General features: G+C 30.1%; 7 protein-coding genes across 7 annotated transcripts; 4 read left to right on the forward strand and 3 right to left on the reverse strand.

The window, feature by feature from the left end:
- Nucleotides 1-396: 396 nt before the first annotated feature.
- Nucleotides 397-2,621, reverse strand: OCT59_020559 (uncharacterized protein). Its single transcript, XM_025320393.2, has 2 exons — nt 1,341-2,621; nt 397-1,272 (listed from the first exon to the last, which is right to left on the reverse strand). Exons 1-2 carry the CDS (start codon nt 2,532-2,534, stop codon nt 703-705), a joined length of 1,764 nt encoding a protein of 587 aa, XP_025171473.1. The 5' UTR covers nt 2,535-2,621; the 3' UTR covers nt 397-702.
- Nucleotides 2,622-2,913: 292 nt separating this feature from the next.
- Nucleotides 2,914-7,784, reverse strand: OCT59_020560 (uncharacterized protein). Its single transcript, XM_025320392.2, has 17 exons — nt 7,651-7,784; nt 7,465-7,569; nt 7,053-7,397; nt 6,635-6,973; nt 6,368-6,566; nt 6,185-6,294; nt 5,886-6,110; nt 5,708-5,821; nt 5,547-5,643; nt 5,303-5,473; nt 5,099-5,224; nt 4,214-5,022; nt 4,017-4,133; nt 3,830-3,943; nt 3,518-3,752; nt 3,359-3,446; nt 2,914-3,295 (listed from the first exon to the last, which is right to left on the reverse strand). Exons 1-17 carry the CDS (start codon nt 7,708-7,710, stop codon nt 3,163-3,165), a joined length of 3,387 nt encoding a protein of 1,128 aa, XP_025171472.2. The 5' UTR covers nt 7,711-7,784; the 3' UTR covers nt 2,914-3,162.
- Nucleotides 7,785-7,896: 112 nt separating this feature from the next.
- Nucleotides 7,897-10,612, forward strand: OCT59_020561 (uncharacterized protein). Its single transcript, XM_066149270.1, has 11 exons — nt 7,897-8,020; nt 8,186-8,263; nt 8,340-8,431; nt 8,651-8,882; nt 8,958-9,107; nt 9,185-9,381; nt 9,453-9,589; nt 9,657-9,756; nt 9,837-9,876; nt 9,955-10,102; nt 10,174-10,612. The coding sequence occupies exons 1-11, from the start codon at nt 7,901-7,903 to the stop codon at nt 10,260-10,262; spliced, it is 1,383 nt and encodes a 460-aa protein (XP_065990196.1). The 5' UTR covers nt 7,897-7,900; the 3' UTR covers nt 10,263-10,612.
- Nucleotides 10,613-11,971: 1,359 nt separating this feature from the next.
- OCT59_020562 (uncharacterized protein) lies at nt 11,972-13,990 on the forward strand (the record flags this gene model as incomplete). Its single annotated transcript, XM_025333541.2, has 5 exons — nt 11,972-12,442; nt 12,516-13,410; nt 13,478-13,612; nt 13,684-13,716; nt 13,791-13,990. The coding sequence occupies 5 exons, from the start codon at nt 11,972-11,974 to the stop codon at nt 13,988-13,990; spliced, it is 1,734 nt and encodes a 577-aa protein (XP_025171470.2).
- A 196-nt stretch (nt 13,991-14,186) lies between these two features.
- On the forward strand, nt 14,187-15,632 carry OCT59_020563 (uncharacterized protein). The gene has a single exon (XM_025320390.2). The coding sequence runs from the start codon at nt 14,284-14,286 to the stop codon at nt 15,292-15,294; it is 1,011 nt and encodes a 336-aa protein (XP_025171469.1). The 5' UTR covers nt 14,187-14,283; the 3' UTR covers nt 15,295-15,632.
- A 1,576-nt stretch (nt 15,633-17,208) lies between these two features.
- OCT59_020564 (uncharacterized protein) lies at nt 17,209-17,529 on the forward strand (the record flags this gene model as incomplete). Its single annotated transcript, XM_066149271.1, has 1 exon — nt 17,209-17,529. The coding sequence occupies one exon, from the start codon at nt 17,209-17,211 to the stop codon at nt 17,527-17,529; it is 321 nt and encodes a 106-aa protein (XP_065990197.1).
- A 2,605-nt stretch (nt 17,530-20,134) lies between these two features.
- Nucleotides 20,135-20,815, reverse strand: OCT59_020565 (uncharacterized protein; the record flags this gene model as incomplete). Its single annotated transcript, XM_066149272.1, has 3 exons — nt 20,135-20,241; nt 20,314-20,669; nt 20,808-20,815. The coding sequence occupies 3 exons, from the start codon at nt 20,813-20,815 to the stop codon at nt 20,135-20,137; spliced, it is 471 nt and encodes a 156-aa protein (XP_065990198.1).
- Between the last annotated feature and the right edge of the window lie 586 nt (nt 20,816-21,401).

Consider the following 21,401-nt stretch of genomic DNA (forward strand, 5'->3'; position numbering starts at 1 on the left):
TTAAAAATGTTATATAAATGACATTCTAAAACCTATCTATGTAAATAAATATACAAAATAATTCTAAAAAAGGCTGTCATAATTAACAATTAGACAATTTTTTTCCATACTATAAAATATCCTTTTTTTATTTAAAATTTAAAATCTACAATGGACTAGCTTTCAAATAAAAAAAAATTTGAACGATTTCATCAGAAATTTATAAACTTTCATGCAATATGAAAATTACCAAGCATTTTTAAAGAAATCCAGTAATTTATTGTAGTCTTGTGTATTTTATGCAAAAAAATACATATTTATTTAAATCAGTAATAAAAGATTTTAATCTAAAAAAAAAATACAATTTTAAGCTTAACTATTAAATTAAATTTCAATCATTGACAAATCTACAGGTTTATAATTTCATTATGTATTATATATAATATTCATAATTTTATAATTTTTTAGCCAAAAAGCTTTTTTTACTTATTAATATATATACAAGCACAAGGTTTCTATAAAATTTAGTCTGGACCTCATGACATTAATACTATTATTATACATATAATACTTTTGAATTATATTGTATACAAGTTATTGTTATCCCCAAATTTTCAAGAATACTAGAATCTAATGATTGTTCTCTTGAAAAGTCATTTTATATACTGTATAAACCATAATTTTTTGTAAAATATTTAGCGGATATTATGTGATGTATAGCAGTTAACCAATGTCTCCAAAGATATCATTATCCAACAAAAGAGCTTTGAGGTCATGCCAAGACATCGGAATTGTAATCCTAACTTCCCCAGAGGGGGCTCTTTTCGCCATGAATATGCCATGAAAATAAAAATCTTCCAAGTAACGTCGGAAAGTCTTCTCATCATTGCATATCGAATTTTCCAAGCAATATTTGAACAACGTGTTAAAGTCCAAACTATCCCCATTTGCTTCACTTCTTCTGGTAGCTGTAACAATGTGATCTGCCAACATGGCAAACATTCCACGACGGTATGTATTCCATGATGATAACACCAATTTTAATTCTTTTCTCTTCAATCGATAATCTTTTGTAGCCTTCTCTTTGCTTGTTACCGTAAATTTGTAATTACTAAGCTTTGTTACTTCGTGAGTATGCCAATTCATTTTGTCTTCTGCATTAACGTACCATCCGAGGCAAGAACTGACATTTTCACTCGTAGCGAGGAAGTGTATATTTGGAATATCACCGAGTAAATTCAACGCATATCTGGCATCGACACTTTGAAACACGTAACCATCTATATTATGGACCTAATTTTAAACAAAAAAATAGTGATTATTCATCTCGTTAAAAAAGTCAAAAACTAAATAATGCTCACTATTATTTTGAATTTTATCCTCGAAACAACATCGTCATAATAATTGCGGATGCCAAGTGCTTTCCCGATTAAAGTATGATTTTTAAAAATATGATCAGGGCCGAGTATCTTGTCCAACAACATTAAATAGGCATCATTCATGTCTGTTAAGTCACCGCTTCCGTCAAAATGAATCCAAGTGACATTCTCATTTTTATTATCGAAGGCCTGATATGTCTCCAGAATGTGCTCCTTCGACCCAAATCCGTAAAGCAGGACATTTATGTTAGAATTTAGCTCAATCTCCCATTTATTGAAATGCCTAGTAATGTGATGATCAAGATTTTGGAGTTCTTTTGCGTATTTAATTTCAGTAAAAGAAGGTAATACTTTGACATTGAGCGAACTTGGCATGTCAGCCGACAATTTTTTTACTCTGATTCTTTTTTGTTGAGTTGCATTATCTTCAAAAGATCTCTCGGATCTAGTTGACGCGTCTTGTTCGCATAGAACAGATTGATTTGATCCCTCAAGCATTGTGAGATCGACAATCTCATAGTCTACATTCTTTGGTCCCCTTTTTATTAGCTTGGGAACGACATTAAAGGGGGAAACTAAATCTTTCGAAATGGGCTCGGGAGTCCTCAAGCTAGCCTCATCTGTAAGATTTTCCGAAGCACGCTCAGGTGTCATCATTCGGAGAACTTTTTTTCCATTTGCCATGGCGAGAAGACTTGCCACCGCATCTAACTCTTTTTTCTCCTCTCGCGTCTCTTTAAAGCTTTGGAGCCGTCGTCTCTTTTCTCTTGTGAACGGTTTGCCCACATCTTTGGGCTCTATGACGACACTTACAACGTTACCCTTCAATTTCCTAATATGTCTTGTTGGGGTTATCTCATCCCAAGGTTCCCACACGGAATTATTTTCTTCAGTAGCTATTTCCAGTTCTTGCATAATTTGAGGTTCGTTTTCTTCAAGCCTTTCTATGAACTCATTCCTCTTGCGCTTAGCACCTCTACGAGACTTTCTGGGCAAAAAAGGATTCTCTAATTCAACCCGTTTTATCTCAGTCTGACTTGTAGACATTCCTCTTCGTCGTTGTTTAAGTCTTTCAGCTATATTATTACCCTCTACAGAGGATAAAGTCGGGAGAGTCTCGTTGTTGTCGATAAGAAGAGCTTTAATTTCTCTTTTTACTTTTTGATTTCGGGACATATTGGATTATTTAATAAAAACATTAATCGTCCTATAATAATTGTATTTAATTATCGTTCTTGCAGTCGCCTGTATGACTTTCAAAAGCGAAGTGCGATTTTTTTTATTTTGATCAACAAAAAACGAAAATCTAGTGTAGCACCAATTGTACAAATTAGGATAACGTGTTGTTATGGGACACAGTATTTTGAAATTTCTAAGTACATATGCGTGCTTATTTCATCTTTAGATTGTGTTATTTTAACATAATATAAAATGAACGAGAATAAAGTGTAATTATATCGATTTACATAAACTATTAACAAAAAAAAAAATCCTTGGTAATGCACAAGAGATTAAAATTTGATATAACGAATCCCTTGGAGTTCAGAACGCCTTTTAAATATAACGAACAATTATTTATTAAACACTATTTTATGTATGGGAACTTAGCTCATTTTGTGTGTAGTTATCACTATTAAGTATGATATATTACATTACTTACGAATACTTTTTAGTAAATAAAAACGACGAAAATAAGTTTTTGGTCCCTATTTTATACTCTTCGTATGAATTTACTATAGAAAGTTATACAATTTCGGCACTCTATTATGTTACGAGAATATGGTCATTATTATTTTGTTATTAATCATATTGATCCATAAACCCATCTACTATTAACTTTTTGTGCCATTATTTTCATGGGAGGTAATTCCCAATTTTTTGGGCCAAAACTTGGAATTACGTAAGCCAAATTTTCTGTATCTTTATTCCTTTTCGACCTAATATTAAAATTTAATATTAAAGAATGTAAATTGAAGTAAAGTATAAATAACAATACGTACTTGCTCGTTGGAAGTTCAACAGGTTTAGAAAATGTACATAAAGATCTACCAAGTTTTGATAGCCAACTTGATTCAACAATAGTAACACCTGAAAATTCGCCAAATAACATAAGTATTCTTTCTTTTAAAATTTGAAATATGATCAAAAGTTTCTTTCACCTTTCATCCAAACTTTACTTGTTTTATATAATTCTTGATATACAACAAAGTCTGGTGGTTTGTTGTGAAATAATACAGAAGTAGGATGGATAAATACATTATCATTGCCCCACATTGTGCAATATTCGACATTTCTTGTTGATGAAAATATTTTTGATGATTTATCTATTAGTCCTTTACGTATTGCTATTTGATCAATAAATCCTGCTGTAATAACTTGTCTTATTGCTTTGAGCTAAAAACAGCATTCAAGAAATAACACATTAAAAGGAAATTCTAATAAATCAAATAAAAATTGCACTAAAATCCTACCTGAATAGTTGATGGAGGCTTCATTTTTGGATCTAAACAGACATCAACTCCGGGACAATTCATTTGTATAATATTCGTTATTTGTCCCCTTAATTTACGTATTTCCTCCATTGCCTTTAAAAAAAAATTTTTTTTGAGATAACCCATAAATTTGATAAATGGCACTTAATAACAATATATATTATACCTTAGGACGAACAAAATTACATTCACAAAATTTGTCCGTGCCTCCTTCATATTCGTATGCTCCCACAACATTAAGTAATTTTAATAAGTCACTAGTTGGGTCAAGCCCAGCATGTTTCTAAGATGATCAAAAAGAGAGTTATAGTGTTTAATATTATACAATCATATTATATAATCAATAGCCAGATTTATATGTACCTTCTGCACATCATAGAACTTTTTTCTGATTAATTTTTGACGTTCTTTTTGCAAAATAGCTTCTTCACTTAATTTATTTAATTCATTAGATCGAACTTCTTCATATTCTTCCTCTTTCACATCATCATCAGAATTCGTACTATTATCTAGATGGTAATCCTTAATGAATGGGTCAACAACGGATAAAGCAGAAACAATAGCAATAATATAAGGTAAACATCCATGTTGTTGTCCGATTATCAACATTTTAGAAAATCTTGGTGCAATTGGAAATGTTGCCATAGTACGACCAAGTTCAGTTATTCTACCATCTTCATCCAGCGCATTCATGTATTGTAATAACTTCTCAGCTTTACGCAAACGATCACGATCAGGAGGAGTAGGAAAAGGAAAATTATTTACAGTATCTATATTCATCGCCTTCATTTGTAGTACTATTCCTTCAATTGGCATACGATGAATTTCTGGTACTGTGAATTGTTGAAATTGATCATTGAATACGGCCGAAGAAAAGAGTCGATAACAATGCCCAGGGCCTGTCCTTCCTGCACGTCCAGCACGTTGGTCAGCTGATGCCTTTGAAGTCCAATCAACCACATATGATTGTACTCCAGTTGCCACATCGTATCGACGTCCTTTAACTTTTCCACAGTCTACAACATATTTAATACCAGGAATAGTTAATGAAGTCTCAGCAACATTAGTTGCAACAACGCACAGACGTGTTCCTTCCGGCGGTGGTTCAAAAACACGCAACTGAGCATGAGTAGATAATAATGAATACAATGGAAGTACGTATAGTGGTCTGGCTATGTTAAAAAGAAAAAAAGGGTTCAATAAATTATTTATGAAATGGAGTTAAAAAAAAAATGTAATATAGTTTACAGTGTTCATCCATTATCATTTCATCATTTTCCAAATTTTCTTCAAAATCTTCAGAATCAGTATCAAGTAATTCTGTTTCTTCCAATTCTTCTTCACCGATATCCAAATCTTCAATTTCAAAATCAGCTGTAATTTGTGCCGTAATTTAAATAATTTGAATTATTTAAAATATTTGTAAAGAATATTTTAACATAACAAATTCACCTTCTTTAGAATTTAAACTTTCCCTTTCTTGTTCAACTTCTCTAAATGTTTTTTCTTTTTCCAGCATCTGCTTGCTATTGTATTGATTTTGCATTAGATAAGGAAACTTCCTACGAAATTTCTTGCAAAGAAGAGTAATTTCGTCTTGGCCAGTCAAGAATACAAGAATTCCTAAAAAAAATGACAAAAAAATTCAATAAATTAAATTTACGAAAGAAAATATTCAGGAAACGTTGCAACCAACCTCCATGTGGAAGTTTAGTGTGGATTTTGCAAACTTTCTTAAATGCCTCACTAACATAGTCAAAATTTGGAGTCCGCTTGTTGAAATGAATTGAAACCTAATAGAACAAATAAGATTAGATATTTCTCATTTAAAATATAAAATTACAAGTTTTCACCTACAGGAAATTGACGCGTATTGACATTAATAACCGGGGGAGCTACGTCAAATAGATTTTTATTTTGTGTAAAATCAGAGACACGTAAAGTTGCCGACATAATAATAACTTTAATTGGCTAAAGAATTATATAATTAATATTAAAAAAAGACCAAATTTCTCTTTTATCTGTATTTAAATACCCTAATTTTGCTCCCATCTTCTTTGCTTAATTCGGCTCGTAATTTGAGTACACGACTTATAGCACCAATCAAAATATCAGTATTTAAGCTTCTTTCATGTGCTTCATCAATTATGACTGCTGAGTATTTTGATAAAAGAAAATCATTGGCGAGTTCACGAAGCAAAACGCCATCAGTCATAAACTTGATAACAGTTTTTGGTGATACTGTCGCATCATAACGAATCTGCACAAATTTGATCAAAGTTTATATTAATTTACATAACATTTTATTTTGTGTTAATATATTCTAATAAAAACCTGGTAGGAAACTTCTTGTTCACTTAATGACAATTCCTGTGCTACACGTTTCGACATGCTTACAGCTGCAATACGTCGAGGTTGTGTTATACCAATTATCCCAGGATTATCTAAATATTTAATAATAAAAGAGATGGTGAATCTAAAGATAAAAGATTGTGATGATAATTGACATTTACATACCACTATCCTTATTGCCATATCCAGCTTCGTATAAAAACTGTGGTACTTGAGTTGTTTTGCCAGAACCAGTCTCACCACATATAATTACTACAGGATTATTGCTTATTGTTTCCATTATTATTTGTTCTTCAGCGCAAATAGGAAGTTCCATTCTGGCTTCTTGTATTTCTTGGTTTCTTTTGACGGGAATATAGAAGGCCTTAAAAATAATGAATCTGAAATTAGGTTGATGGATAAAATTTACCATATCTTGAAATATCTAAATACCTTCTTAACAGTTTTTTCATTATCACCTATATTTCCATGAGTAATGTCAATTCCATCTTGGATTAAACAGGTTTCAACATCTTTCTTTTTCTGCTGTAGGTTTGTAGGTTTCGATTGAGAAATTATACTAGGTTCATGTATAGTATTTTTATTTTCATTATCTTTTGGTTTAATGCCCATTTGCTCTGTTGCCCATTGTTTGAATGATTGCTCTTTTAATTTTTCACTTATTGCACTTATTGCAGCATCAGAATTTTTGGTTTCTTTGTCAGTATCATACTGAGAGTCTGAGCTATCAAAAGAATCTTCTTCTAACGTTGACTTTTGTATTGTCTTTACCTTAATAAGTTAAATAAACATAAAAAATCAGAGTTATAATTATTAACAGGTAAATCCCTGTAAGAATGAGAAAATTTACTTGTTTTTTCTTTATCTTCTTTTTCTTCTTTTTCTTAATGGGAACTGTAAACTCTCCATTCGGAGCTCGTTTAAGGGCATTTCCCACAATAACACTTTGATTAATAATTTTTTGATCATTATTCAGTTCCTTAGAATCAGGAAGTATGCTTGAAGAATTATCTTTGATAATCTTGGTACTGTTTCCGTTCATCACGTGATCTTCCTTTTCTTCATCCTCATCCTCATCCTCATCCTCTTCCTCTTCTCTCTCATTCACGAACAAAGGAACGCTAAGATCAGACTGAGGTAATCTCAAACGTTTCTCATTATAAGCCTTACGAAGTCGTTCCTTCATAGTCTCTTTCTATTAGGCAAATATAATTTCAACAATATATAAAAATAACAATTAACCGGAATTCTTTTAATCTTACCCTTCTACCCAAATTTTTACTTGATTTCATCAATTCTGATGAAAATGAAGATTTTGAAAGTTTCTCTATTAGCATAACGCGTTCTTCCTTTTTAATTTTTTTCTCCTGTAAAAAATTTTTTCTTTAAGGCCTGTTAAGTAATATTGTAGCAAATTTACAAATTTGAGAGGTAAATTTATGGCTTACAATATATTTCTTTAACCTTTTCTTTTTTTTACTCGACATTTTCTTGATCGTAGGATCCATTTCGCTAATTTAATTACGATTGACTTTTTTTTAACTATACTAACTATAGCAGTTCTCGGATCACATCAGTTTTTCAAATATTTTTTATCCAATAATAGTTTTGATTACACATGCTCGTGTGAATGTTTGAGTAGCAAGCTAGTCATCAGATCGATGATCCAAAACGTAGTAGTAAATGAAATTCTAAGTCATGAGCGAGACAGAATTACCACAAGATCCAACCCAACTTCAAGTTCTCGCTCGCCAGCAGGCGAAAGAATTGAAAGAGCTTCGAGAACAATTGAATGCTAGTCATACAGAGAAAATTTCGGTAAGCAATCGCGTCTACATTCAGTGGTTCTTTTAGCTCTTTTCTATTACAGGAACGCTAATTTATACCATATAAATTAACTATTTATTTCCATACGTTTTATAAATATATGTACTTTTTGTCAACTTTCATTTATTGAATTCCACCTTTTGATACAATTTAAAGGATCGCGCTAAAGCTCTGCAGCAAGTTGAACAAAGTGAAAAAAGCATTACCAAATCCCTTCAAGAACAATTGAATTATGTGAGAATCTTTTTTTATTCCTTTATATCCTATCTAATATCTAATGATGAGCGCTTTTTATTCTCTTATTATTAAGGCCAGACAAGAGAAGGCAAACTTGGAAGCATCGATGGAAGCTCGCGCTAAATCATTTCAGAGTACTTTGTCTAAATTACAAATTAATCAATGGTTAGTTTAGAGAGGGTGGATAATGTTTCTTTTTTGTATATATCTTTAGGTTTGATACGTGAAGGATATATTGAATGTTTCGTATTCTTTACGACATGCATTCTTTGTTACATTTTTTTTTCAGACGCGTTTTTTAAAAAAATAGATAGATTTTATATTGCAAAGTTTTTTAGAGGAAATTTACTGAAATTTAGGGATTAATAAATTTAAAATTATTAGTGAAGTCAGTTCAGAAGTACCGCCTTCACCAATTCCCACTGATACACAAAAATTAGTTTTGGAATCTGAAGATCCAATCGTTTTAAAACAGGAACTTCAAAACGCATACGAGCGTATTCGACAACAAGAATTAGATATTAAGAAACTCAAATTTGAAGTTGAAATGGAACAAGGCCATGTCAATATTTTAAGACATGATAATCAAATGTTAAGACGGATGACAGTCGACATGGTAGGTAGTTTTGTGGTATCATGATTTTTACAATTATAAAGTGTTATATTTTATACATAATACATTCCCTCTTAGCATGCATCTGCTGAACAAGAAGAAGAATACATTTCAAATAAATTACTGAAACGTATTTCAGGACTTAAGAAAGAGAAAGGTGAGTTACTCCTCCAAGTTGAACAAGAGGAGGAGTATCTTACCAATACTTTACAAAAGAAACTGAACCAAGTAAGTCCTCTAATATACAAATTACCACAATAACAATAATCATTTAAATAAATTATGATTATACGATTTTTATTCAGTTGCAAAAAGAAAAAATTGATATGGAAAATGCTCTTGAACAAGAACAAGAGTATATTGTCAATCGACTTCAAAAGCAACTTGATTCATTGCGTCAGCAACAGACGTATCATCCACATCATTCACGCGAGAATAGCACTTCTTCAACTTCTAATCCTGGCAATATTACTCCTTTGCCACCTGCATCTCCATCTTCGACGTAGGTGATTTTTACTTTTTGATATTTGTAACGTAGTTGCTTATGAATTTAAATCATTTTTCATATTAAAGTCACAAAAAGTGGGTAACTGCGCATTCTTCTTCTCCCACTTCTCCTGATTTTGGTCTCGCTTCTCCTGGTGTAGTTGAAGTACTGAAAGCAGAAGTTAACACGCTTAGGACTAAAATTTCAGAGATGGAAAAAGAATGTGAGTCATTTTAATACATTTGGAATATTGTTCGTTTATTTGATTAAACATAAAACTTTCATGTTAGATATTGCGAAATCCAGTCAAACAACTCGATTAAAGAATGAATTAATTGAATTGAGAAAGAAATCCGGATTACCAGTAGAAGATTTATTGACAGAAGAACCGTAAGATGGAGATTTGAATTTCTTTGTACAACTGTTTCAAAGTATGTACAATTGTTTATTCAATTTATTTTTCTCTTCAGTGTACCCGCTTTTCTAAGGCATAATAGCAATCCGAGAAATGTAAGTACAATTTACTGGCTTCCTCATTGCCATGGATGCTTTCGCCTTTTGATTGTGTCTTAATTTCTTTGAAAATAGACGCGGAGATCAAACTCGAATACGCACAATTCGACACCAAACCTTGTCCGAGGTCGATCGGTGTCTGCAGGTGATGTTAAATCCGCGCTTCCAAATGCAGTCAGTTTAGGTTCACAGGGTAGTATCCAAGCCTCACGGTCACGTAGCGGTAACGTGTTAACTTTAAGTTTTATAATTATTAAAAACAAGTTCAGTTTTTTATTTATCACAATCTCTTAGTGTCGGCAACTCTCAATCAAGCACCCAGCATCGGAAACTCATCTCAATCGGAATCTTTATCATCACCAAGTGGTCCTTCCCAGGATTAATTATCTTAATAATAATATCTAAGTTTTATAATTTTTTACTTAGGGAGTTGTTGATTTTAGTACATATTTTCATGTTTTTTAAAGGAATCGAAAGGTGAAGAACGAGGTTTAAGATGAATTATAGCATAGAATAACAAAATTACGATATCAGCACTTCCTATCTTAGCAAAATAATAGAACAATTGGTATAATTATTTTTTGCTAAATGATCTCTCGAAACATTCTAAAAAAACAAAAAAAGTTATTACCAAATATATTCTTTCAATATCGTAGAATTTAAAATTTTATATTGAGATGGTGAAAAAAATTCATCCATAAAATAATATCATTTTAAATGTTTAAATGTATAATTTCAGCTTTTTCTTGTATTTTAATAAAGTATTATAATTTACAAAATTGTGTTTTCAATTTTTCGATTGAATTAATTATTGGCCACTTCCGCAGTATGTTCAACCCCCCACGTGACCTAAAAATATTCATCACCGGCATTTGGACGTTTTAAATTATTTTTTCACGTCCGTTAAATGTCACCGGTCACGTGGGTAGAATTTAATTATAGTGGTGTTACAACAGAGACCCGGATTTATTCCGATATTAAATCGCAAATTTTTATCACGATAACGAAAAAAATTCCGATTTTATTCCGATAAAAAATTACCAATTATAGTAAGAAACATTTGATAATTCTAGCCGGCCTACATCTTAATGCAGGCCAACTTAGGTTGCGCTAGTGACACGACAATAATTTTTAGTCAAAAACTGTATAGATATTACAAAATTGCAAAATCACATTTTTTTAGTTAGACTTCTATCACGATATAGTCAATAAAATATGCAATAATGATTGGCTAGTTGTCACGTGCCGGAATAAAATCATAAAAATTCCGTTTTATTCCATAATACAGCAAAAATTCTGATTTATTCATTTATTATAAAAATGGAATTTTCCCGGGTTTTTTTTTTAAATTTTTTTATTTTTAAATCCACGTGAACTAGATTACAGAAAGATAGACAAGAACAAAAGATAAAACAAAAGTCAAACGCTATCTAATACTATGCTATAATCAAACCGCCCGAAGACGGCGCCACTCTGGTTGGAATTTTCCCGGGTCTCTGTGTTACAACTAAATACTAATATTTAAAGCATCACGTGATAACCAATTCGTTATTAAACAGACTAACCAAATTATATTAGTTAGCGAACTAAAAGGAATTTTTGCCGATGATCTGTTAATTCTGTTATGCACTCTAAAAATTAGTACTATAATGACATGCATACTGAATTAATGCAAGACATGCAAATCATGTATGACAACATAAAAATATTGACTTTATAATTGGTTCTTTCTAATGTTACAAATTGATTTTTTTTTTCGGTCCGTTTTTTTCGCGCCAAACTCTAAATTAAGATACCTTTTATAGTAAAGTGTTAATTAAAGAATGGAATAATGCAGGAGATTTTTTATTATTCAACCCGATTTTCAAATAATAAACAAATGTATTTTGTAATTAATATTTATATTTTGTAACTAGAAATCATAATATGCTTGCGTTTAAGGTATAATCAATTTATATTTTCTTTTCTTTCTTTATTGTCTTTTCTCATAACGAAAATTTCGCGTTTTAAATTTAATTTTACAAAAAGTTAATTCGTTATATGTATGCTTTCTGCGACGATAAATAAAAATATATATACCCAAAGCTAAGTGATGGAAGTGGAATTTAAACATTCGGATTTTATTCCAGCACATACGACATCAAGTTCGATAGATGATTCAGAATTGGAACAAAGGCTTGAGTTATACGGACTTTGTAAAGAATGTCAACATCCAAAACTTAACGAAGAGTGGTGTTCAAAATGTAATAACGAAAGATTTGAAGCAAGATTTGATACATGGACTAGTGGAAATAAAGATATTGATAAATTTATTTCTACAGTACAATTAACTGCTACAAATTATTCTCAAATATTGGAATGGATTCCATGGAAACGTTTAATGGAAATTGTACATATTGGAATTGGTAGATTTGGATCTGCTTATTCTGTTAGATGGTTAGATGGATATATTACTCATTGGGATAATACAAAACAAGAATGGGGAAGAAGTGAGTCCGGAAAAAAATTCTATGTTAAAGTCCTTCAAGGTTTATCAACTGACTTCGCAAATTTTGTTAATGAGGTGAATAATTCACGTGATTCCTTGTGAAATTTTTTTTTCCTGATTAGCTAATGTCTTGATTTGTTTTCCCTAGTTGTTGTCACATCAAAATGGTAAAAATGGGTTGATCCGATGTTACGGAATAACTCAGGACCCAGCCACAAAGGATTACGCATTAGTTATTCGTTGCATTGAGCGAGACATGAAAAGTTATTTATACAGTTCTCTTCCATATCCTGAATACGACTGGAAGACAAAACTAGAAATCCTCGCAGATATCGCTTCGGTCCTTCATCGTATTCATGACGCAGGTTTCGTTCACAAGAATCTTCACACAGGAAATTTAAGACGTTTAATGAATAGCACAATAGTAACCGAGATAAACTTGAATAGTCACGGTGACGATTCACCGACACTATCACATTCGGATGGGGTTTACGGAGTTCTTCCTTATATTGCACCAGAAGTCTTACGAGGGGGGCCAATTAATAAAGCGGCGGATATATATAGTCTTGGTGTAATTATGTGGGAAGTAGCAATTCAAAGACCTCCATTTGATTTAAATGCTCATGATAAATTGTTAGCCCAAAGGATTTGTTGTGGATTAAGACCTCACATTAACAATTCAATGCCAAAATCATTGGCTAAATTAATTAAAAGATGTTGGGATGCAAATCCATTAAATCGCCCCGAAGCTGAAGAAGTTTATATTTGGGTACAATGGTGGCTAGATTTATGTAATGATTCTACTTCTGATATTGCGGCAGAATTTAATATTGTTGATGGTGAAAGAAAACAAAAGGATGGAAATTTTTTTACGCACCCCGAGGCTATTTATACAAAACGTTTTTTGGATTTTCCGAGTTTACCTGAGCCCGAAAATTTTTCTCCTGATACCTATCATCAAATGGTTTCTTTATATGCAAGACGTCAACATATTTTGGATTCTGACAGTCATTGGAGCGCAAATAATAACTCGGATATTTTTGGTAAGTAATTAATTAAAGATTTTCTGTTCGAATAGTTTGAATATAACGCGAATTTTATTTCTAATAGATTTCGAATCGCAATTATCGCGTCCACCTTCAACCTATGCAGAAAATAACAAGGACAATCAAATTCTCACCCCACCTCCTCATAAGATTATAAGAGATATCTCATTAGAATATAACATACCAGGAGCATTTATCGGTAATGATACTTTTCTTTCATAACTATATAAATTATGTTTATCTAACATACGTATATTCTCATATATATAGGCGACAATATAGAAATAATTGACAATTGGGATGGTAAATATAATTATTTATTATATTTAACAATTATATAGAATGAAGTCTAATTTCCTCTTTGAATTTTAACACAGATGTTGAAGTATATATTCATTACGTTGTAATGGTTCTTATACCAAATGCATTTACGATAATTTTCCCAGATATCACAAAACATTATAAGAGTTTACCATTTTATATCAGAATTAGCTTTCTATCGTTAATGTTTTACTCGATTTTTGCTTCTATATGGAGCCTCATTAGATTATTTCTCCTTTTTTTATTTCTTTATTAACAAATAATTAGAAAGTTTATTAAAATTTTGTATATTAATATAATATTTTTAAATGAAATTTATAATTTAGACAATTATGTTTGTTCTGATCAACATGATCAACATAAAAATTGATAATTTTGTCAAGGCACGTGATTCAAAAATGCATATTTACAAAGTCAAATCTCGTTTAAAAGTCTTTTTTTTTTTACTTTTGTTTGAACTACATTATTTTTTAACGTATTTATATTTTTTTTAAAAAAACCTACAAAAAAGTATTTTCAACTCGTGCTCTTTGTTTACTACTTGACGCAATGGCTTCAATACTTTCTGATGGCTCTTTAACCGATGTATCCTCGTCGAGTTCGCCTTCGTCAGGGTCATATGATAGTTCGGGAAATTCTTCACCTAATGTAACATTACGTTATCAAAAAGGAGAAGAAGCGCTATGTTATCATGGTCCTACGGTATATATAGCACAAATCTTGGACACGAGAATAATATACACTAGTAAAGTTGGTGAAGTAGGTCCACAATATCACGTACATTATAAAGGATGGAACAAGAAATGGGACGAATGGGTACCTGAATCAAGATTACTTAAGAAGACACAAGAAAATATAGAGATGTACATGATGCCGAAGAAGCATGTTATGGTTGAATCATCAGAACAAGATTCAGCTGATAATATTGTTGATAATAATAACAATAATAATAAAAGGAGATTTAAAGAAGATGAAAGCGATCTAGAGGGAGGAGATAAGAAAAATCAAAAATTACGCTCAAAAAGAATTAGGTTATCCGTTGATGTAAAGATTGAGGAGAAAGTCAGGATGATTGATGAATGGCAGTGGATAACTAAAAATCAATTAATTATACATCCAATGCCAAGAGAAAAAACTGTGGATGATATTCTAAAGGAATTTTTAGACTGGTACTTGGAAAAATTAAGAGAACGTAATAAAATCACTAAACAACAAGAGTTGGATGTAGACGATGATGTAGAAGATTTTAAAGAATTCTTTAATGAAGCCCTTCCAATTTATCTTCTTTATCGTTTTGAACGACAACAATTTGTTGAAATGACAGAAAAATATCCTGAACTTCCTTATTCTTCAATTTATGGTGCAGAACATTTAATGCGTCTTATTGTAAAAATACCAGATCTTGTATTTTCTGTACAAATGAAAGAAGAGAAAGCTGAGGAAATACAAACGTTGGTTAGGGAGATAGCAGAATTCATGCAGCTTAAATGTAAAAATTATTACGCTACTCAATATGAACCTGCTGATCCTGCTTATATTAGAATTATCTGGGAATATTAATGAAAAGCTCAATGAGAGAATTTTACAAAAAAAGCAAATGGAAAGTATTAGAAGAAGTAAATGTCAATTTGCCAGCATATTGTAAATGCTATTTTATTTTCATTTTTCAATAACTTACTTTAATTATTATAATTCTATTATCCTTTGTATATATTTTTTTATTTTTTTTATTTTAGTATTCTGCTTTAGTAATTAATGTATTTTAATTCTTTTTTTTTATGTTTAGCTGTGATAGTTTATAACGTGCAGACATATTCTTTAACATTATAAACTTATTGTTTACATTATCAGGTTTTGTTATTGAAGAAATAAAAATTAATATATACCCAAAAAATTTCAATTATTCTAATAATAGTAGATGTGTTGTATGCTAACTGAAATAAATAAATTTGTATATTATATAAGATTTATTTGATTTATTAGAATATTAATAAGTAATAATTTTGGATAAAAAAATTTTATTTACTAAATTAAATAAAAAATATTAAAAATTCTAATAGAAACAATTTTTTTTATATAAGATTATAGCTTTAACAATAAATTTAAATAAAAAGTATTATATTTATCTAATTAAACTATATTAATTTGTATATATAAACCCTAATTTTTCAATATACAGTTGTCCTCCCATATAGTCACCCTCACAACTCCCTTATAAGCACATTTACATTAATCCCAAATTACTAATAAACTTACTAAAAAAAACCTTTCCTTTAATCACATCATATATAATTTTTATAGTCACCCCTTTTTTTTTTGATCCCAAAGGGTGTAATTATATGGGAGGATAACTGTATACAGTATAGCTTTATTTTTTTATTTTAAATTTAATTTCATATTATTATTAGAAATAATGTATTTACCGCACCCTGCGTTACAAATTTATATATATTTTTATGTTTATCATTTGCCATTTTAGGGGGGGTGCGGCGTATAAACTAAAGATTGACATAAATAATTTACAAAAAAGGAAGGATGCTTTGTAACGCAGGGTGCGGTAAATAAATTCACTCTTATTATTATATAATATTAATATATAAAAATAAAAAATAACTACATGGAAAATTAACCAAAAAAATTATATAATTTCAAATAAAACTATTACATGCATTATTAACATTAATTCTTTATTAATTTAAATTAGCAATATTCTATAAAGATATATAATTTTTTTATAATATTAAATATAGTATTATATAAAAGCAAATCAAAATTATCAATTATAGAATCAAATAAGATCGTATATAATAAAAAATTTGTATTTTAACTAATCATATAAATCTAAAGGCTAAAGCTATTTTAACAAGTTTGTTATATCCTTTTTTTTTAATATACTGTGCATTTATTAGTTAAAGTAAAAAAAATTATAGATATATAAAGTACAAAAATAATAAATTAAATTACAGAATACTAATAAATTACTTATCATCCAATACTATAAACTCTACATATACACAATTAATATTTAGCAGATTAAAACAGCTATATAGGTATATATTTATAAAAAATTCATTTTTAGCATAAATGCTTGTAATCTAAACTAGTAAAAGCTACCTTACTATAACTAATATTACCATATATTAGTAAAAATTAAAAACAAAAAAAACTATATAAATTAATAAAATCCTTTTATAATTTCTATAAAGTCATTTACTTAAGTAAATAAAATGGCAAGTTAGCCTAATTAAATTGTAAAACCATTTTGATTTTCTGGATTTTCAGATTAAGTTATGGAAAATAAATATATTAGTAATTAAAACTCAAAGAAATATCATTTATGGCAAATATATTTAATATATCAGTATAAAGAATAAATATATTGTAAATAGCATTCAAATTCAAATAAAATTAGAGAAGAAATTCTCACATGGACCATTTTTTCACGAAAAAATAATATTTTATTTTAAAGTAACTATGGCCAAAAATGACACCAAAAACACTCAAATATGCTTAGAAAAAGCACAAAATGTACTTTGCAACTTTATAAAAGAAGTATTCATCGCTTTACTTGAAGTAGTTCTAGAATGCCTTATTAAAACTAGCTCTACAGGTGTATACCAAAGTTTACAAGACCGTTTTGACTCTGAGATGCTGAACTACTTATCAAAAGACTTCTTTGATAGCTTTATTGATGCACATATGAAAACTAGAACCTTTAACGCAAATAGTTTTATGAACTTAATATTTCTTTTTATGGAGTTTTATGAAATCTTTCTTGAAGCTTTCGTAAAATGAGAAGGCTCAGAAACTTGAGAAAAAAATTGCACGACTTCCCGCATGTCAAAAATATGCACCAATCAGGAGGTTATATCTCTATGTACATCAACATCAGAAATGGAAATTTTTGAAGACACTATACATCAATCATAGGACGTGAATATTGAAATACAAACAAAAGCGCAGATGCCAAATCGTACCCTTTACAAAAGAAAAGAACCGCATGGTGACTTTTGCTGATATTGTGAAATGAAAGCCTGATAACGATAGCTGGCCATCTTTATCTACTCCTATTGGACGTAAAAGACCTTTAAAGACTTCTGCTAAGAAAGATCCTAAAAGCAGTGATAAATCGTCTAAGAAGTTTGATAAAAAAATTAAATCTCAATAACATGCTTCTAAAAAAATAATTTTAATCATTAGGGCAGTGACATTTATTACGTAATATTTTAGGGGGTGGGAGGGTATTTAAAGGTCATATAACATATAAGTGTAACGTAAGATTTTTCATATTACATTTTTTAAAGATGCGCTTGCAGAATGATATTACGTAATAAATGTCACTGCCCTGAGACTGGATATGAGTCTATGAGGATAATATTTGGAAAATGGTTGTTTATAATATTTCCTTGAATGTATTTACAGATGAAATACTTAATTACGCTAAGGATTGGAGTAATATTTTGGTTTTAAAGTTCAAAACGCAGAAGAAATATGTAACAGTCACAGTATTAATAGACCTTAATGACGCAGCTTTGAGTCAATGGAATGAAAAAGTATAGACTGCTTCTCTTAGAGGTTTACCTGTTTAATAGTTTTCAGCAGCTTGAAATCTAAAGCAATGCAAAGAGCACGAAAAATTCCAGGTAATTTTATTCAATGTTCTCAAATTGCTTACTACTGGTACTTTATATCTTACTAATAACCCTGCCTAATCATTGCTTTCTTTCACAGGTTGTAAGGTATTCAAACTTATTCAAGATAAAGGGTGTATGAAGCTAATTATGTATTACCAATCATAGGCGGACTTGAATAAAGTCACAAATATGAAATTTGACTTCAACAACTTTTCTGATGTATAGATGAGGTACTGTCCCGGGTAGTGGATGGATAGTTTGGTTCCTAATAATATTAGTTTTTTTTTTTACTTTTCATGTATTGGTTCAGCTAAAATTCTAATAAAGGTTCCAAAATATGCTGCAGCTAAAAAAAAAAAAAATAGTATTCAAATTAATATATTTCAATTTTTATTCTAAATCTATATAAATACAGTTAACCCTTGTTATAATAAACCTTAGAATCCAGACCTCAATTTTGCTATAAGACTATAGTAAAGATTTTAAGATTCGTTATAGCAAAAGGAAATTCATTATAGTTGTCTAAAAAATTCACTATATCAAGAGTTCACTATATTAAGATTTGACTATACACTAAATTAAAATCCAGAATAATATTAACACAACTCACATTTAAATTTGCTTAAAATTTATATTATAATTTTTCAAAAGTTGTGTATTACAAAAGTATTTTCAAAATTTTGTTATTCTACATAACCAGTGATTCAATTCTAATAAAATTTATATCATTAAATTCATTTCAATAAGAAAAGATTCTAATGATAATAAAATTGCATTTCTAGCTTCAATATTAATAGAATTATACTATAAAATGTATTTTTACCAATTGGTATTTAAAGTTTATTTGCAAGTTATATTAGTATTATTTAGAGTTTTACTAAATTCTACCAGTTACATTCTTGTATAAAATAATAATTACTAATTTTAACTTAAAGATGCTACCCAAAACTTAGTAGTTTCTGAAACTGTTATTGGTAAAACTATTTCTGAAATTTTTTTATTTTCTAAAACTAGTAAAACTGGTAAAACTAATCTAAAACTGGTAAATTACCGTATTTTATCGAAAATAAGCACCTATCAAAAATAAGCACCTCCCCTTATTTTGTGCGATTTCATGCAAAAATCAAAAATAAGCACCTTCAAAAATCAGCATCCCCCGGTATTTTATTAATTTTATTGACAATAGAAAAAAAAATAATTTTTAACTATATTGATTTTATTGACTTAAAAAAAATAAAATTTAAACAAATATTATTAATTTGTATCGATAAAATCAATTTCATCCATTTCCTCATTTTCATCTTGAAGTTCTTTAAGAAGTTCATCAATTTCTTCATAAACAAGATCATCTTCCGATCCATCTAAATCATTAGATATACCACATTTTTTAAAAGAACGGATAATAATATAAATGAAAGATATTCTGACGCTTAGCACTTATTTAAACATCACTTATTTTAGCACGTCGAAGGTTTCCTGAAGTAGTATACCCAGCACCACCATTAGACATCCAGTGGTGCCATTCTTTACGGAGGTTGTCTTTAAATGGCTTGTTGATTGCGCATCAAGTGGTTGACAAATGCTAGTCAAACCACCCGGAATTACTGCCAAATCAACATTAGTATCATGAAATGCGTTTTTAACAGATTCTTCTAAATGTCCTCTAAAAGAATCATACACCATCAATGCAGGAGAGCTGGATTGACCGTTTGTCATTATTCTTGAACGTTTGAGATAATCAACATACCGTTTCATTAAGTCCGTATTCATCCATCCACTCTCTTGGAACAAACAATCACACCAGAAGGTGCTTGTTCTCCGCGTGGCATTTGTTTTCCTTTGAAAATACAAATTGCCGGAAATTTAGTTCCATCTATTATAAATAAAAAAAATTGTTATTTTATTTAAAAACTAATAAAAACCATAAATTTAATGTAAATCTTACGCAAGCGCATGTTAAAACTTACTGTAAATCTGTTTTTTTCATTTCCTGTTCCACGAATATGAATTGTCTTATCGCCTTTCGTATGAATGGTAAAATTTCCAGCCATGTCAAACCAGACAGGCGTTTCGTCCATATTAAAAATATTACACAATTCAAAAGATTTTCTGACCCTAATTCGAATGACAAATCTGCGAAATTTTTCCAATAATTCTTCTGTTTGTTCAGGTAGTTTTTGCGACACTTTTGTACGCCGCCGTAAAGCCAATTTATACCTTTTCATAAATGCAGATAACCAACTAGATGTTGCCTTAAATGTTTCTATTGAATTACCATGAGAGAGATCATTTCTGGCCGGTCTAAAATTTCAAACATTGAAATTCGTAAATTCACTGTGGTTATAGCTAATGCCATTTTTTCTTTTTCATTTGTTCCATAACCCATTTGTATAACTCCACTTCTGCTTCAGGATAAAATGCTTTTCGGCCAGAACCTACACTTTCATGTTTGTTGCTTTTGTTTCGCTCTTTCCAGTTTAAACTTGCTTTGACCCACTTCCAACCCCATCTAGCACGTCAAGTTAAAGTGCTTATAAGCTTCATTTACGCACGTTCGGCAATTAGCATGCAACGACAATTTTTTTTTGCTCAATAGAATACGAACTACGTTGGCGTTTTGAAACTTGTGGCGTAGTATTAAAACAGGTTTGAAATTGTATGAAATTGTGAAAGTTATAAAAGTTGTATGAAAGTTATGAAGGTCGTATAAAAGTTTCGTGAAAGTTACGAGGTTACGCGAAAGTTATAAAGTCACGAACGCGAAATAATACCCCTAATTCACATGGTGAAATTCCCGAATTAGTAAAAAAAATTTCCAGAGTGATAAAACCCCTTGATTAATAGATAATCGTATTTTAAAAAAAAGTCTTGAAAATAAACACCCCCCAAATTTTTCGTCCAGAATCCTTGCAAAAATGGGGTGCTTATTTTCGATAAAATACGGTAATCTGAAACTGGTAAAACTAATTCAAAACTAATAACTAATAAAACTAATCTGAAACTGGTAAATTAATCTGAAACTAATAATTAATC

Source organism: Rhizophagus irregularis, chromosome 3 (genome assembly GCF_026210795.1).
Source record: "Rhizophagus irregularis chromosome 3, complete sequence".
NCBI lineage: Eukaryota > Fungi > Glomeromycota > Glomeromycetes > Glomerales > Glomeraceae > Rhizophagus > Rhizophagus irregularis.

What these genes read in the sequence shown, in the direction of transcription:
- OCT59_020559 (XM_025320393.2), bottom strand. Translation starts at nt 2,534, where the DNA reads ATGTCCCGAAATCAAAAAGTAAAAAGAGAAATTAAAGCTCTTCTTATC. An exon ending in GGATAAAATTCAAAATAATA is followed by an intron (nt 1,273 to 1,340) that starts GTGAGCATTATT and finishes GTTTAAAATTAG; the next exon opens with GTCCATAATATAGATGGTTA.
- OCT59_020563 (XM_025320390.2), top strand. Translation starts at nt 14,284, where the DNA reads ATGGCTTCAATACTTTCTGATGGCTCTTTAACCGATGTATCCTCGTCG.
- OCT59_020560 (XM_025320392.2), bottom strand. Translation starts at nt 7,710, where the DNA reads ATGGATCCTACGATCAAGAAAATGTCGAGTAAAAAAAAGAAAAGGTTA. An exon ending in AACAAGAAGTTTCCTACCAG is followed by an intron (nt 6,111 to 6,184) that starts GTTTTTATTAGA and finishes AAATTTGTGCAG; the next exon opens with ATTCGTTATGATGCGACAGT. An exon ending in AGTTCTATGATGTGCAGAAG is followed by an intron (nt 4,134 to 4,213) that starts GTACATATAAAT and finishes TGATCATCTTAG; the next exon opens with AAACATGCTGGGCTTGACCC.
- OCT59_020561 (XM_066149270.1), top strand. Translation starts at nt 7,901, where the DNA reads ATGAGCGAGACAGAATTACCACAAGATCCAACCCAACTTCAAGTTCTC. An exon ending in GACGGATGACAGTCGACATG is followed by an intron (nt 8,883 to 8,957) that starts GTAGGTAGTTTT and finishes ATTCCCTCTTAG; the next exon opens with CATGCATCTGCTGAACAAGA. An exon ending in TACAAAAGAAACTGAACCAA is followed by an intron (nt 9,108 to 9,184) that starts GTAAGTCCTCTA and finishes ATTTTTATTCAG; the next exon opens with TTGCAAAAAGAAAAAATTGA.